The sequence below is a fragment of the Oryctolagus cuniculus genome, chromosome 2 (assembly GCF_964237555.1).
Source record: "Oryctolagus cuniculus chromosome 2, mOryCun1.1, whole genome shotgun sequence".
NCBI lineage: Eukaryota > Metazoa > Chordata > Mammalia > Lagomorpha > Leporidae > Oryctolagus > Oryctolagus cuniculus.
The window spans coordinates 176,541,156-176,553,835 of NC_091433.1; the positions used below are offsets into that span (position 1 = coordinate 176,541,156).

Consider the following 12,680-nt stretch of genomic DNA (forward strand, 5'->3'; position numbering starts at 1 on the left):
AAAGGAAGATGATGATGCCTCTGGCTGAGCTGGAGAACAGCGTTTCCAGCAAAGTCAGGTTCACGAGACACCGGAAGCCTTTGAGGATTTCTCGTTGACATCATTACTGCGGACGACAGGCCCTAAAGAAATTCCTTAGCTGGAAACGTTAGCTTTTAAGTCGCAATACAACTCTGAAGTGACATTCTCGTAACATATCCACGCCCTCAACTCTACCTTCACTCCAGTTACCACAGGAATGACCTGCAGTCCCCAAAGTACCACCAGCCCTGCTGGTGTTGGGAGAGGGCACGGGAGGGGCCCTAGCTCGCTGCCAATCAGCTGAGATTCGCACATACATGTAAAATGTCCAGAGAAACACTTACAGAACATTATGACTTCCATTTTAAGAAAGAATAAGGATATAAATGAAACAGACTTAGTGTTTAGTTTTTAAATGCTCTATTAAAAGTCACTTATTTTCAGGATATAAAGGTTGAAAATGTATTATGAACCACCTCATGGCTGGATGCACTCATGAAACTGCTGCATCTGACATATTCAGCTACCTCTAGGTTCCGGGAAAAACAGATTCCGGAGGGAAACCAACTTCTATCCGTTCTTAACTCTTCCCTGTGCCCCAACAACAAACACCTGCTTTCTGTGGGCTTCTGCAGGGCAGGCCTTCAGCATTGCCCACAGGCAAAGGGAGCAGAACCCTTACGCTCAGTCTGCCACTCCGCCCTCTCCTCTCGGCCGTCACCCTCACGACTACCCTGAGCCCTACAGTGTGGCAGGCACAGACCCGAACCGAGCAAAGCGCTCGGCCACTGACACGGGCTTGAGATTGAACTTTACCCAAATAGACACTTTCAAAGTGAGAGCAAGCACCAAAGACACGCTGGAACTATTCACGGTGAGATGTCTCAGGACACGTGGCAGCTGTGCCCAGGCCCGTCTTAGTCCTGGTTGCCCCACACCTCCTGGAGCCATGCCAACTAGGGTAAGGGTGAACTCCTGTGAAACGGCTTACAAAACACCACCGTGTGTCATCTAGGCAGTGAGAACAGGAACGAGCAAGATTACCTCCACCCGACAAAAACTAAGCCTTAAAATGGCTTGGAAAATGCTGAAATTTTAAATTAATTAGAAGCCATGATATTTAACGTTACTAAAAGTAGTATCAGCCACACTGCGGCATAATCTCTATCTTCCTAACATGACAGACAGACATATGAACACTTCCTAAACCTGCCCAAATAACTTATTTATTTTAAAGTATGAATACATGTTAATATAGTTTGTATCATTTGATTCATAATATAATTCTTTTAAATACTATTATTCAAATTGTAAAATCACATATTAAGTCAAATGTAACTTTTACTCAGATTTTAAAGTCTTTAAAAAGTAAATTATAGCAGCCGGTGCTGTGGCGTAGCAGGTAAAGCTGCCGCCTGCAGTGCCGGCATCCCATATGGATGCTGGTTCAAGTCCAGGCTGCTCCACTTCCAATACCGCTCTCTGGTATGGCCTGGGAGAGCAGTGGAAGATGGCCCAAGTCCTTGGGCCCCTGCACCCACAAGGGAGACCCAGAAGAAGCTGCTGGCTTCTGGCTTCAGACTGGCACAGCTCTGGCCGTTGTGGCCAACTGGGGAGTGAAACAGTGGATGGAAGACCTCTCTCTCTGCCTCTCCTTCTCTCTCTGTGTAACTCTGACTTTCAAATAAATAAATAAATCTTAAAAAAAAAAAAAGTAAGTTATAGGGACCAGCACTGTGGCATAGTAGGCTAAGCCTCCACCTGTGGGGCTGGCATCCCATATGGGTGCCGGTTTGAGTCCCAGCTGCTCCTCTTCCGATCCAGATCTCTGCTATGGCCTGGGAAGGCAGTGGAAGATGGCCCAAGTGCTTGGGCCCCTGCACCCACATGGGAGACCCGGAAGAAGCTCCTGACTGTGGACTGGCTCAGCTCTAGCTATTATAGCCATTTGGGGAGTGAACCAGCAGATGGAAGACCTTTCTCTGTCTCTCCTTCTCTCTGTCTGTAATCTACCTCTCAAGTAAATAAATAAAATCTTAAAAAAAAAAAGTAAATTACATTAGTTGAAACTTAAATTGGTTCTCCTACCAATCCCTATCTCTTCTTTTTGTTCCCCAGAGAAGAGAGACAGCTCCCATCTGTCACTCCCTGGGTCACTCCCCACTGTCTGCAATAGCCTACTGGCTGGGGCTGGGGCCAGGAGCTAAGCACTCACTCTAGTTCTCCCACGTGGTTGGCAGGAATCAAATTACTTGAGCCATCACTGCTGCCTCCCCGGGTCTACACTGGCAGGAAGCTGAGTGGGGGCTGGGGATCAAACCCAAGTATCCTGATATGGGACATGTGCCATCTGAACCATTATCTTACCCACTACGTCAAACACCGGGCCCTATTTAAACAACATAAAGTTTGCTTTACTTACCTCTCTAGCAACATTGCTTGTTTTTACTTCCTGAACAACTGTGCCAAAGATGATGTAATCAACAACTTCCTTTGGGACATTGGTCCGATGCAACAAGCCCCTGAAAGCAGAGATCCAGAGCAAAGAAAAATTTCATACATCAAGGTACTGCCAGAGATCATCATGTAAAACACTGTACGTTTTTAGAGGGTAAGCACTGGATTTACAAGGGCAGAGACTACATCTTATTTTAAAATTATTATTTATCAGAGGCAGAGAAAGATAGACAGACAGAGTGCGCACATGCTGCTAACCACTGCTTTGTTCCCTAGTTGCCTCTGACAGCAGGGATTGGCTGGGCTGAAGCTAGGAGCCGGTCACTTAATCCAGGTCTCCCACGTGGTGGCAGAGACCTGACGAGTTGAGTCTGCACTAGCAGGGAGCTGACGTCAGGAGCTGAAGGAGGGCATCAAGCCCAGGTACTTCAATATGGAATACGGCTGTCGTAACTGGCATCTGAACCAGTAAGCCAAATGCCCACCCAGAGACTGTATCGCTTAATTTAACAAGCATTTAGCACCTTATCAAAGGAGAAATGAATCAGTGATTTAAAAAGTCAACATCTGATGCTCAATTGGTGATGAGAAATTACAGAGGAAAAAGAAATGATTTGGAATAGGATAAAAATGGGTAAGTAAATACATAAATGTTAGCAGGAACCAGTTTTCAGTAAAAAGAGGAAGACAGATACAAATACAAAATCAAAGAGAAGAAATAAAGTCCTGGTCATATTAAATTTAAATTTGAAATATCAACATAAACACATACTTGAAAAAATACACAAGAGTACTTCAAAAAGTGTATGGGAAAATGGAACTGAATGTTTATTTTGGTGCAAAAATATTGAAATTCATGGATTTTTTTCATAATATACATTTTCCATAAACTTGTATGTACTCCAGACTTCTTGTATATACTCTAGGATAGAAACTAGAAGTAGGCCGATACTGCAGCACAGCAGGTTAAGCTGCCTCTTGCAACACTGGCATCCTATATGAGCGCTGGTCTGAATCCCAGCTGTTCTGCCTCCAATCCAGCTTCCTGCTGATGTGCCTGGGAAGCTGCGGAAGATGGCCCAAGTGCTTGGACCCCTGGGATCCACATGGGAGACCCAAACGGAGTTCCAGGCTCCTGGCTTCAGCCTCAGCCTAAGCCCAACCTTGGCTTTTGCAGTCATTTGGGGAATGAACCAGTAGATGGAAGACATCTCTTCGTCTCTTTCTTTGCGGCTCTTTTAAATAAACACATAAATAAATCTTAAAACAAAACAAAACAAAAAACCTAGAGGTAGTAACACTCCAATAGGAATGAGTGTTCCTTAAACCTACACTTGGTTTGTAATGAAAACAACTGAAACAAGTCTGAAACCAATCTCATTCATCCTTTTTGTGCTGAAGATAAACAACACTCAAAGACAGATAGGACTGTATCACACACAGGAACACTGGAATACAAAGTTGTCAAAACTCAACAAATTATATACTTAAAATCTGTATATTTTACTGTATGCAAATTACACTAAAAATAACATTATACTAAAAAGCAAAAGAAACAGAAAGAGCCAACTTGCAGGAGCTTCCATGAAAAAATGTACAATAATCCAAATTTTGAAAAGAATAATGATTGAACTTGGCTATAGCTCAAAAAATAAAAATCCATAAATCCTCATCAATCAAAAATAAACAAATGAATAAATAAAGTGAAAGCTGTGCTTTAAAGAAAAATGCCCACCAGTTAATACAGGGGGAATAACAGAAAAATCACAAATTTGTGATCTCTAACGTTACAAGTGATTCAGCCCAAAAATTATCAATGGATGCTAAAAAATTATTCATTATTGGGGTGCTGCCATGGCGCAGGTTAATCCTCCGCCTGTGGTGCCGTCATCCCTTATGGACGCCAGTTCTAGTCCCAGCTGCTTGTCTTCCAATCCAGCTCTGTGTTATGGCCTGGGAAAGCAGTAGAAGATGGTCCAAGTGCTTGGGCCTCTGCACCCACATGAGAGACCCAGAAGAAGCTCCTGGCTCCTGGCTTTGGATTGGCACAGCTCCAGCTGGCCGTTGCGACTATCTGGGGAGTGAACCAACGGATGGAAGAACTTTCTCTCTGTCTCTTCCTCTCACTGTCTGTAATTTACCTCTCAAATAAATAAATAAAAATTAAAAAAAAACAGATTATTGAGGAATCAGATATTTGCATGGTGCTAAGATATCACTTTATAGATTACTTGTGAATTACAAAGGAAAGGGAGTACCTTGAAACCAAAAGATCTGGCAGTCTGACCACCATGACCAAGAGGCCAGGTTCAGCATTATACATAAGCCTCTTATTCTAAAAAAAAATAATAAAAATAAAATTTATTTATTTAATTGAAATTATTTAATTAATACAGAGGTGGGGGGAGAGAGAGAGAGAGAGAGAGAAAGAATCTTCCATCCACTGGTTCACTCCCCAGATGGTTGCAACAGCCGGGGCAGGGCCAGGCTGAAGCCAAGAGCTTGATCCAGATCTCTCCCGTGGGTAGCAGGGGTCCAAACACTTGGGCCATCTTCTGTTGCTTTTCCCAGGCCATTAGGAGGGAGCTGGACCAGAAGTGGAACAGGTAGGACATGAATTGGTGCCCATATGGGATGCTGGTGCTGCGGGTGGCAGCTTCACCTGCCATGCCACAGTGTTGGCCCAATCATGTACCTCTTAATATGATATGATGCACTGCCTTATCCACAAAGCGTTCTTTTCCAAAAATCTAAGCTAACTCTCAGTTTACAAGAAATTCAGAGAGAGCAAAGTTAAATCTCATCATGAAGAAACATCCAGAAAGCAGGAAATTCTATGGGACAGCTGGCCGAGACTTTGTACAAAGTCAATGTCAGGCAGGGAGGGAACAAAGAAAATGTTCTAAATCAAAAGCGATTCAAGAGACTCTTACACAGCAGGTAAAGCCACAGCCTGTGATGCTGGCATCCAACTGGGCACCAGTTAGTGTCCTGGCTGCTCTACTTCCTATGCAGTTCCCTGCTAATGTGTCTAGGAAAGCAGCAGAAGACGGTTAGGGTATGTGTGTGTGTGAGCCCTTGCACCCACATGGGAGACCCAGATGGAGTTCCTGGATCTTGGGTTTGGTCTCGCCCAGCCCTAGCCTTTGCAACCATTTGGGAATTCAATCAGCAGATGGAAGATTTCTTTGCCTATGTCTCTCCCTCTCTCTCTCTTTCTCTCTAACTCTGCCTTTCAAATAAACAAAAAAAAAATTTTTTTTAAAGAGAGGGGTTAAAGAGACACATTTGTAATATGAATCATGATTAAGTCCTGGTTTGAAATTTCTTTTTAAAAGGCATTCTTGAAATAATTTAAGATGATGTGAACATGAACTAGATACTGGAAGTTACCACGGAATTATTGTTATCTTCTTGGCTACGGTATTGTTATCTTCTTGGCTACGGTAAGCTATAGCTATAAGGGAAGGTCCTATTCTTTTTTTTTTTAAGATTTTATTTATTTATTTGAGAGGCAGAGTTAGAGGTCTTCCATCTGCTTGTTCATTCCTCAAATGGCTGCAACAGCCAGAGCTGGGCTGATTCAAAGCCAGGAGCCAGGAGCTTCTTCCGGGCTTCCACGTGGGTACAGGGGTCCAAACACGTGGGCCATCTTCTGTTTTCCCAGGCCATAAGCAGAGAGCTGAATAGTAAGAGGAGCAGCCGGGACACAAACTGGCACCCATAGAGGATGCCGGTGTCACAGGTGGAGGCTTAGCCTACTACACCACAGCGACGGCCCCAGAGGTCCTATTCTTAGAAGAAAAATGCTTGTGTGTTTAGGACTGAAGTGTGGTATCTGCAGCTGACTGGCAAATGGTTCAACTGAGATACAGCAAATGTGGCAGCATGGTAGCAATTAGAGACCCAGGTGTGGGGTATTTAGATGTTCATTGTATTGTCATTTCAATTTTACCTTATGTATCAGACATTTTCCAAAATAAAAAGTTGAAGAAAAATTTGCAAACTTCCAGCCTGGGATTAAAATAGCACCATGATGAGAAATGGGAAAAAAAGTCAGCTTTGGGGAAAAGTTAATTTTGGTTTTTATAAGCTGAACTTGAGATGTCTAAGAAAAGAGGTCATATTTAAAGATTTGGAGTCATATACATTTAAAAAATAAAGATTAAGTAGTTGAAATTCTTTAAGAAATTTTTAAAGTTTACTTTTGTTTACTTGAAAGGCAGAGAGTCAGAGATCTTCCATCTGCTGGTTCACTCTCCCAAGGCCCACAAAACCTGGGGCTGAGCCAGGGTTGGACCAGGCCTGGGCGAGGTTGAAGCCAGCAGCCAGAAACTCAATCCAGATCTCCCACTTGAGTGGCAGAGATCCAAATACTTGAGCCGTCATCTGCTGCTTCGAGTGCACATGAGCAGGAAGCTAGCATTGGATGCAGAGCTGGGACTCAGAGCCAGGCACACCAATATGGGATGCAGGCAGCCCGAGCAGCACCTTAACTGCTGCACCAGATGCCTGCCCCTAGCAGTTGAGATTTTAATGGGAAAGTACATACAGAGAAATGCAAATTCTAAGGACTCAAACTTGCAAAATACCCTTGAAAAAGATTAAGATTTCCTTTTTTTTTTTTCTTTCAGAGTCAGTCAGGAAACAGAAGGAAAACCATAGAGGTATAACACTAAGAAGTCAAAGGAAGACAGTTCTGAGGACTGACAGTGTCACATGTGACACAGTCCAGAGCCAGAGGTCTGCAAAAAGACTGGTGCACAGAGTGCCGGAGAAGCGTCCGCAGCACGGCTATTGGACACCAGTGCAGAGGAAAACCATTATCACAGGATCAGGCAGAGTGATGTGTGAGAAAGAAGAGCAATGCTTCACACAGCCTTGAAGTCTGAGAGGAAAAGAGAGAAAACCGGAGTTGAAAGTGGGAGAACGGTAAATGGAAGAATTCTTTTAAACTAAGACAAGCCTGGGGCTGGTGGAAGACACAGGTGTCATCGCTGGCAAATGAATGAGGTAATGCCTCCGGTGTTATGTCCACCCCAGAAACAGTCTTATATTATATGACTCAGACAAAATCATTTTATACCTTGATCTCATTTAAGCATATCCAAATATTTTTAAATTTCCTTGAGATACAGAGAAAGAGACAAAGATCCTATTCACTGGTTCACTCTCCAGACGCTCCCAACAGATGGGACTGGGCCAGGCTGAATCCATGAGAACTCGAGCCAAATCTTCAGGTGGGTGGCAGGGACCCAACTGCTCGAGTCAGCTCTGCTACTTCCCAGTTGACAGGCAGCTAGAACTGGGAGCAGAGTGGGGACTCAAAGTCAGGTATCCTGGTGTGGAACACAGGTGTCTTAATGGCTAGGCTAAATGCTCACTCCTTGTTTTATTTTTCCTTGGTTTGCACATGAATCATCAGGTTTCTTTCTAGATAAATATCTACTTAATTGGTTCAGTCACCCTTATATGGAAACTGAGTTCCTAGGACAATCATCAAAAATATGTAAAAGTTTAGGATGACCATCTCATCCTGGGGCAGGGTACTCATGGAGGAACACTGTCACGCGGAGATACTGCAGACTATTTCCAAGGTAATGACTACTGACACTTGCGAGGTACTCAAACTTCCAGAGTGCAAGTGGTTAAAATGAAGAACGAACTGATTCAATAAGAGCTAATCAGTAGTCAAAAACCCTATAAAAATCCATATGCTAGATATGAACATTCTATAGAATATGCTATTTCAAGTGTAAAAACTGGGAAAGTGCGTTTCAGGAAACAAGAACTAAAATGAAACTATGTACTTACGAAAGTGCTGCTCTAGCCAAATCGTGTGGCATCAGGTCTTTGTATCTGGGGAAAGAAAACAAATAATTTCAACCAAAAGCCTAGAACTCCAATAAAATTTTTCCTTTCTATTTGAAATACCCAAAGAGCATCTACCATATGCTGCTGCAAATGCATTTTACTATCCAAGGCATTATCATTTCAAACGAAGAAATAGTGTGACTTTGCTATTTGTCATCTTCAAAAGTCTAGCAAGCCCTACCTCCTACTGAGCTTGCTAAGAATCCAACAAAAATGTTACCCAACTCTTTAATGTTCAGCATGACTGTGTTAAAGTTTCTTTAAGACTAAACTCTACCTTTTAGATCTCCTTTAGTAAAAATTTTAATGTGCTTTGCTTTTCAAAATTTATTTTCATTTTTTATTATTTAACTGAAATGTGATCCCTGTTAAACATAAGAGTAGGAATAAGAGAGGGAAGAGATATATAATTTGGGACATGCTCAAGCTGACTTGCCCCAAATGGTAGAGTTAGAAACATACCAGGGGACTCCAATTTAATCCCATCAAGGTGGCATGTACCAATGCCATCTCACTAGTCCAAGTGATCAATTTCAGTTCGCAATTGATCATAATGAAAGGACTAAGAGTCAAAGGGAGCACATAAGCAAGTCTAGTACCTGCTAACACTAACCGATAGAATAAATAAAGGGGAGAGTGATCCAACATGGGAAGTGAGATACTCAGCAGACTCATAGAATGGCAGATGCCCTAAATAGCACTCTGGCCTCAGAATCAGCCCTAAAGGCATTCAGATCTGGCTGAAAAGCCCATGAGAGTATTTCAGGCATGGAAAGCCAAGACACTCTGGCAAAAGATCTCTGTGAGTGAGATCTCAGTGGAAAGAACAGGTCTTCAAAGAAGGAGGTACCTTTCTCTGAAGGGAGGAGAGAACCTCCACTTTGACTATGACCTTGTCTAAACAAGATAAGAGTCGGAGAACTCAGAGGGCTTCCATAGCCTTGGAAACTCATGACTGGAGCATAGGGAGATTACTGATGCCATAGACAGGAGTGTCAATTGGTAAAGTCAACAACAGGAGTCACTGTGCACTTACTCCTCATGTCCTCATGTAGGATCTCTGTCCTTAATGTGCTGTGCATTGAGATTTAATGCTATAACGAGTACTCAAATAATATATTTCACTTTGTGTTTCTATGGGGGTGCAAACTGTTGAAATCTTTACTTAATGCATACTAAACTGATCCTCTGTAAAAAAAAAAAAAAAAAAAAAAAAAAAGAAAAGAAAAGAAACTATCAACTCCCAACTTGACTCTCACTGGGATTAAACATGACAATAGGTCTGATCTGATTTCATCATCATTAAAAAAAAATCATCTATTATTTTTCACTTTATGTTTCTGTGTGGGAGCAAACTGTTGAAATCCTCACTTAATGTATACTAAGCTGATCTTCTGTATATTAAGATAATCGAAAATGAATCTTGATGTGAATGGAAGGGGAGAGGGAGTGGGAAAGGGGAGGGTTGTGGGTGGGAGGGACGGTATGGGGGGGAAGCCATAGTAATCCATTATTCGTACTTTGGAAATGTATATTCATTAAATAAAAGTTAAAAAAAAAAAAAAAAAGAAAAACAGAGAGAGATACAACTTTCCTCTGCTAGTTCACTATGCCAAATGCCTGCAACAGCCAGGACTGGGCCAGGCCAAAGCCAGCAGCCAAAAACTCCATCCTGGTCTCCCACGTGAGTCACCATCTGTTGCTTTCCCAGGATGCACTGGCAGGAAGCTGGATAGGAAGAAGAGGAGCCAGGACATGAAGCAGGCACTCCTATATGGGACGCAGGTATCCCAGCCAGCAGCTCCGCCTGCTGCCCCATATCTGCCCCTACATTTACATTTTTTAACAACTGCTGAAATGAGGAATCAAATACCTACAGTTACACACACACACACACACACACACACACACACATATAGTCTTCCTAGCAAAGATATTTCTTGATGGAACTTTCTTTTTCTATCTTGTTACTGCTAAGTACAAAGAGGAGCCCATCTCCTTCTAGTTACTACAGACTTCAGACTCTTAGTTTTGCTGTTACTGTCTGAGTACAGAGAAGAGATCAAAAACATTGTTAAACGGGTCACCTCATGGATAAAACAGGGTGAATGAAGAAACTGTGCCACCACTGATTTATAGCACTACTTCTATAAGGAAATACAAGTACCTTCTAGGTTCTAAACTATTTAAAAAATATATCCTTCTTGTTCTTTGGTGTGTGTACAGGTATGGGTCTTTCACAAATCACGTAGTATTATACACAGTACTCTGCACCTTGATTTCTACACTGAACATACACACCTCAGATCTTCCATATAGATAGGCCTCACTAGTTTTAAAAGGTCTCTAATACTCCCCAGCAAGTTTTTGAATGTGACTGCCTGTTTAAAATATGAACATTAAAACCACCTTGACCAAAGAGAACAAACAGTTTGAGCCTAGTTACCAAAGTCCACAATCAGCCAGTGGAAAGACTGAGCCTCACTTGCAGACAGAAAAGGCTACAGGGTTCGGCTATTGGTCCTGGGGGAGTCTGGGGTGGTCTGAAAGCATTCCTGTCCCATTCACTCAGGGTTCTGCTGTGCCAAGGGTTTGGACTACTCCAAATCTCATTTTCAGGAGGTCAAAGCACTGGATTGAGGCCCTAAAAAAATGCTCCTGGACCCACACCCTGAGCACTCAAAGTCCAAGGAGGCACAGAAACAGCACACCTGTCTCCAGCAAAGAGGAAAATGCCTACATAGGAAGTGAGCTACCTGGGCCGAGCTACACTAGGCTAGCAAAATATGGTTGATTCAGGCTAAAACAACACTAGGCTTGTTCATGAGAAGGGATAAAAAACAAACTTTGTCATATTATTTCAGCCCTCCCTTGACTCACTGTATAATAATTTCATGGAGATTCTATCCAGAATATAGATATCTATCCAGATATCACTCCACTAACAGGACTGCTTTTGACAGTTCCTGAACAGAAGGGAAAATACGCGACTGTTTCATACTTACGAAGTGCCAGACAGCAAAAACGGGATGCGGACCCCATCCACCACCACGATGTTCCTTATATTGGGTTTGGCTAAGGTCTTCTTTGATTTGGTCTGGACAGCTTTAGGAAAAAGTCCAAAGAACTATTAATTGAAATATATGAAGTCAGATGACTTTTTACATTTTTAAAGACAGACATCCTAAGAAGAATTATGTCATTCACTGCCAAGTTGTGTTTGCCACTTATTAAACCAATTCAAAATAAAATAAAAAGGCGGGATGTGCTACAAAATTGACTAGCATTTACTAGTTTCTAAATAATATTCAAGGTGAATAAAGATTATACCCAATGATGAGGGTTTTTATACCATTAGCAAAACTGTTCTTTTTAACCAAGTGTGACAACCTAGCACATTAGAAGTAACCAATTTTACATGTGAGTCTGCCCATAATATTAGAGGCTGCCATGGTTAATACTGTATTCCCTTTACATAGCTTGAGGTTCATGCCTTTCTATGTAGAAATAAAGGCCATGTAGCTCATGACTATTGCTATTTTGGAAAACCCAGAATGCAACCTTATTCTATTTGACTTAATTTACCTAAATTTTTACTACTTCCTTCCCAGAGGTAAATGCTATTAATTTGGTGCATGCTTTTTCAAATTTTTTTTTTTAAGATTTATTTATTTATTTGAAAGAGTTACAGAGAGAGATAGAGGTAGAGAGAGAGAGAGAGAGGTCTTCCATCTGCTGGTTCACTCCCCAAATGACTGCAATGGCCAGAGCTGAACTGATCTGCAGCCAGGAGCCAGGAGCTTCTTCCCGGTCTCCCACGCAGGTGCAGGGGCCCAAGGACTTGGGCCATCTCCTACTGCTTTCCCAGGCCATAGCAGAGAGCTGGATCAGAAGTGGAGTAGCCGGGAACAACCTCCTGTATGGGATGCCAACACTGCAGGCGGTAGCTCCACCCACTACACCACAGCACCAGCTCCCAAATCCTTTTTTCTTTTACTGCATGCACATGCATACACTCATGTATGATACACACTTTTTTTTAAAGATTTATTTATTTATATGAAAGTCAGAGTTACGCAGAGAGAGAAGGAGAGGCAGAGAGAGAGAGAGAGAGAGAGAGGTCTTCCATCCACTGATTCACTCTCCAACTGGCTACAATGGCTGGAGCTGTGCCGATCCAAAGCCAGGAGCCAGGAGCTTCTTCCGGGTCTCCCACACAGGTGCAGGGGACCAAGGACTTGGGCCATCTTCTACTGCTTTCCCAGGCCATAGCAGAGAGCTGGATTGGAAGTGGAGCAGCCAGGACTTGAACTGGTGCCCATATGGGA

At 42.6% G+C, this 12,680-nt stretch overlaps 1 protein-coding gene across 3 annotated transcripts in view; it reads right to left on the bottom strand.

The window, feature by feature from the left end:
- The window catches only part of HADHB (hydroxyacyl-CoA dehydrogenase trifunctional multienzyme complex subunit beta), a 38,213-nt gene that overhangs the window by 13,789 nt on the left and 11,744 nt on the right, over positions 1–12,680 (bottom strand). For all 3 annotated transcript variants that reach the window (XM_002709975.5, XM_008254657.4, XM_070069344.1), the window contains exons 4-6: positions 11,358–11,457; positions 8,293–8,337; positions 2,444–2,543 (exon numbers count right to left, since the gene is read on the bottom strand). In XM_002709975.5, the coding sequence (XP_002710021.3) occupies positions 2,444–2,543; positions 8,293–8,337; positions 11,358–11,457 (245 nt within the window). The remainder of the gene's footprint in view (positions 1–2,443; positions 2,544–8,292; positions 8,338–11,357; positions 11,458–12,680) is intronic.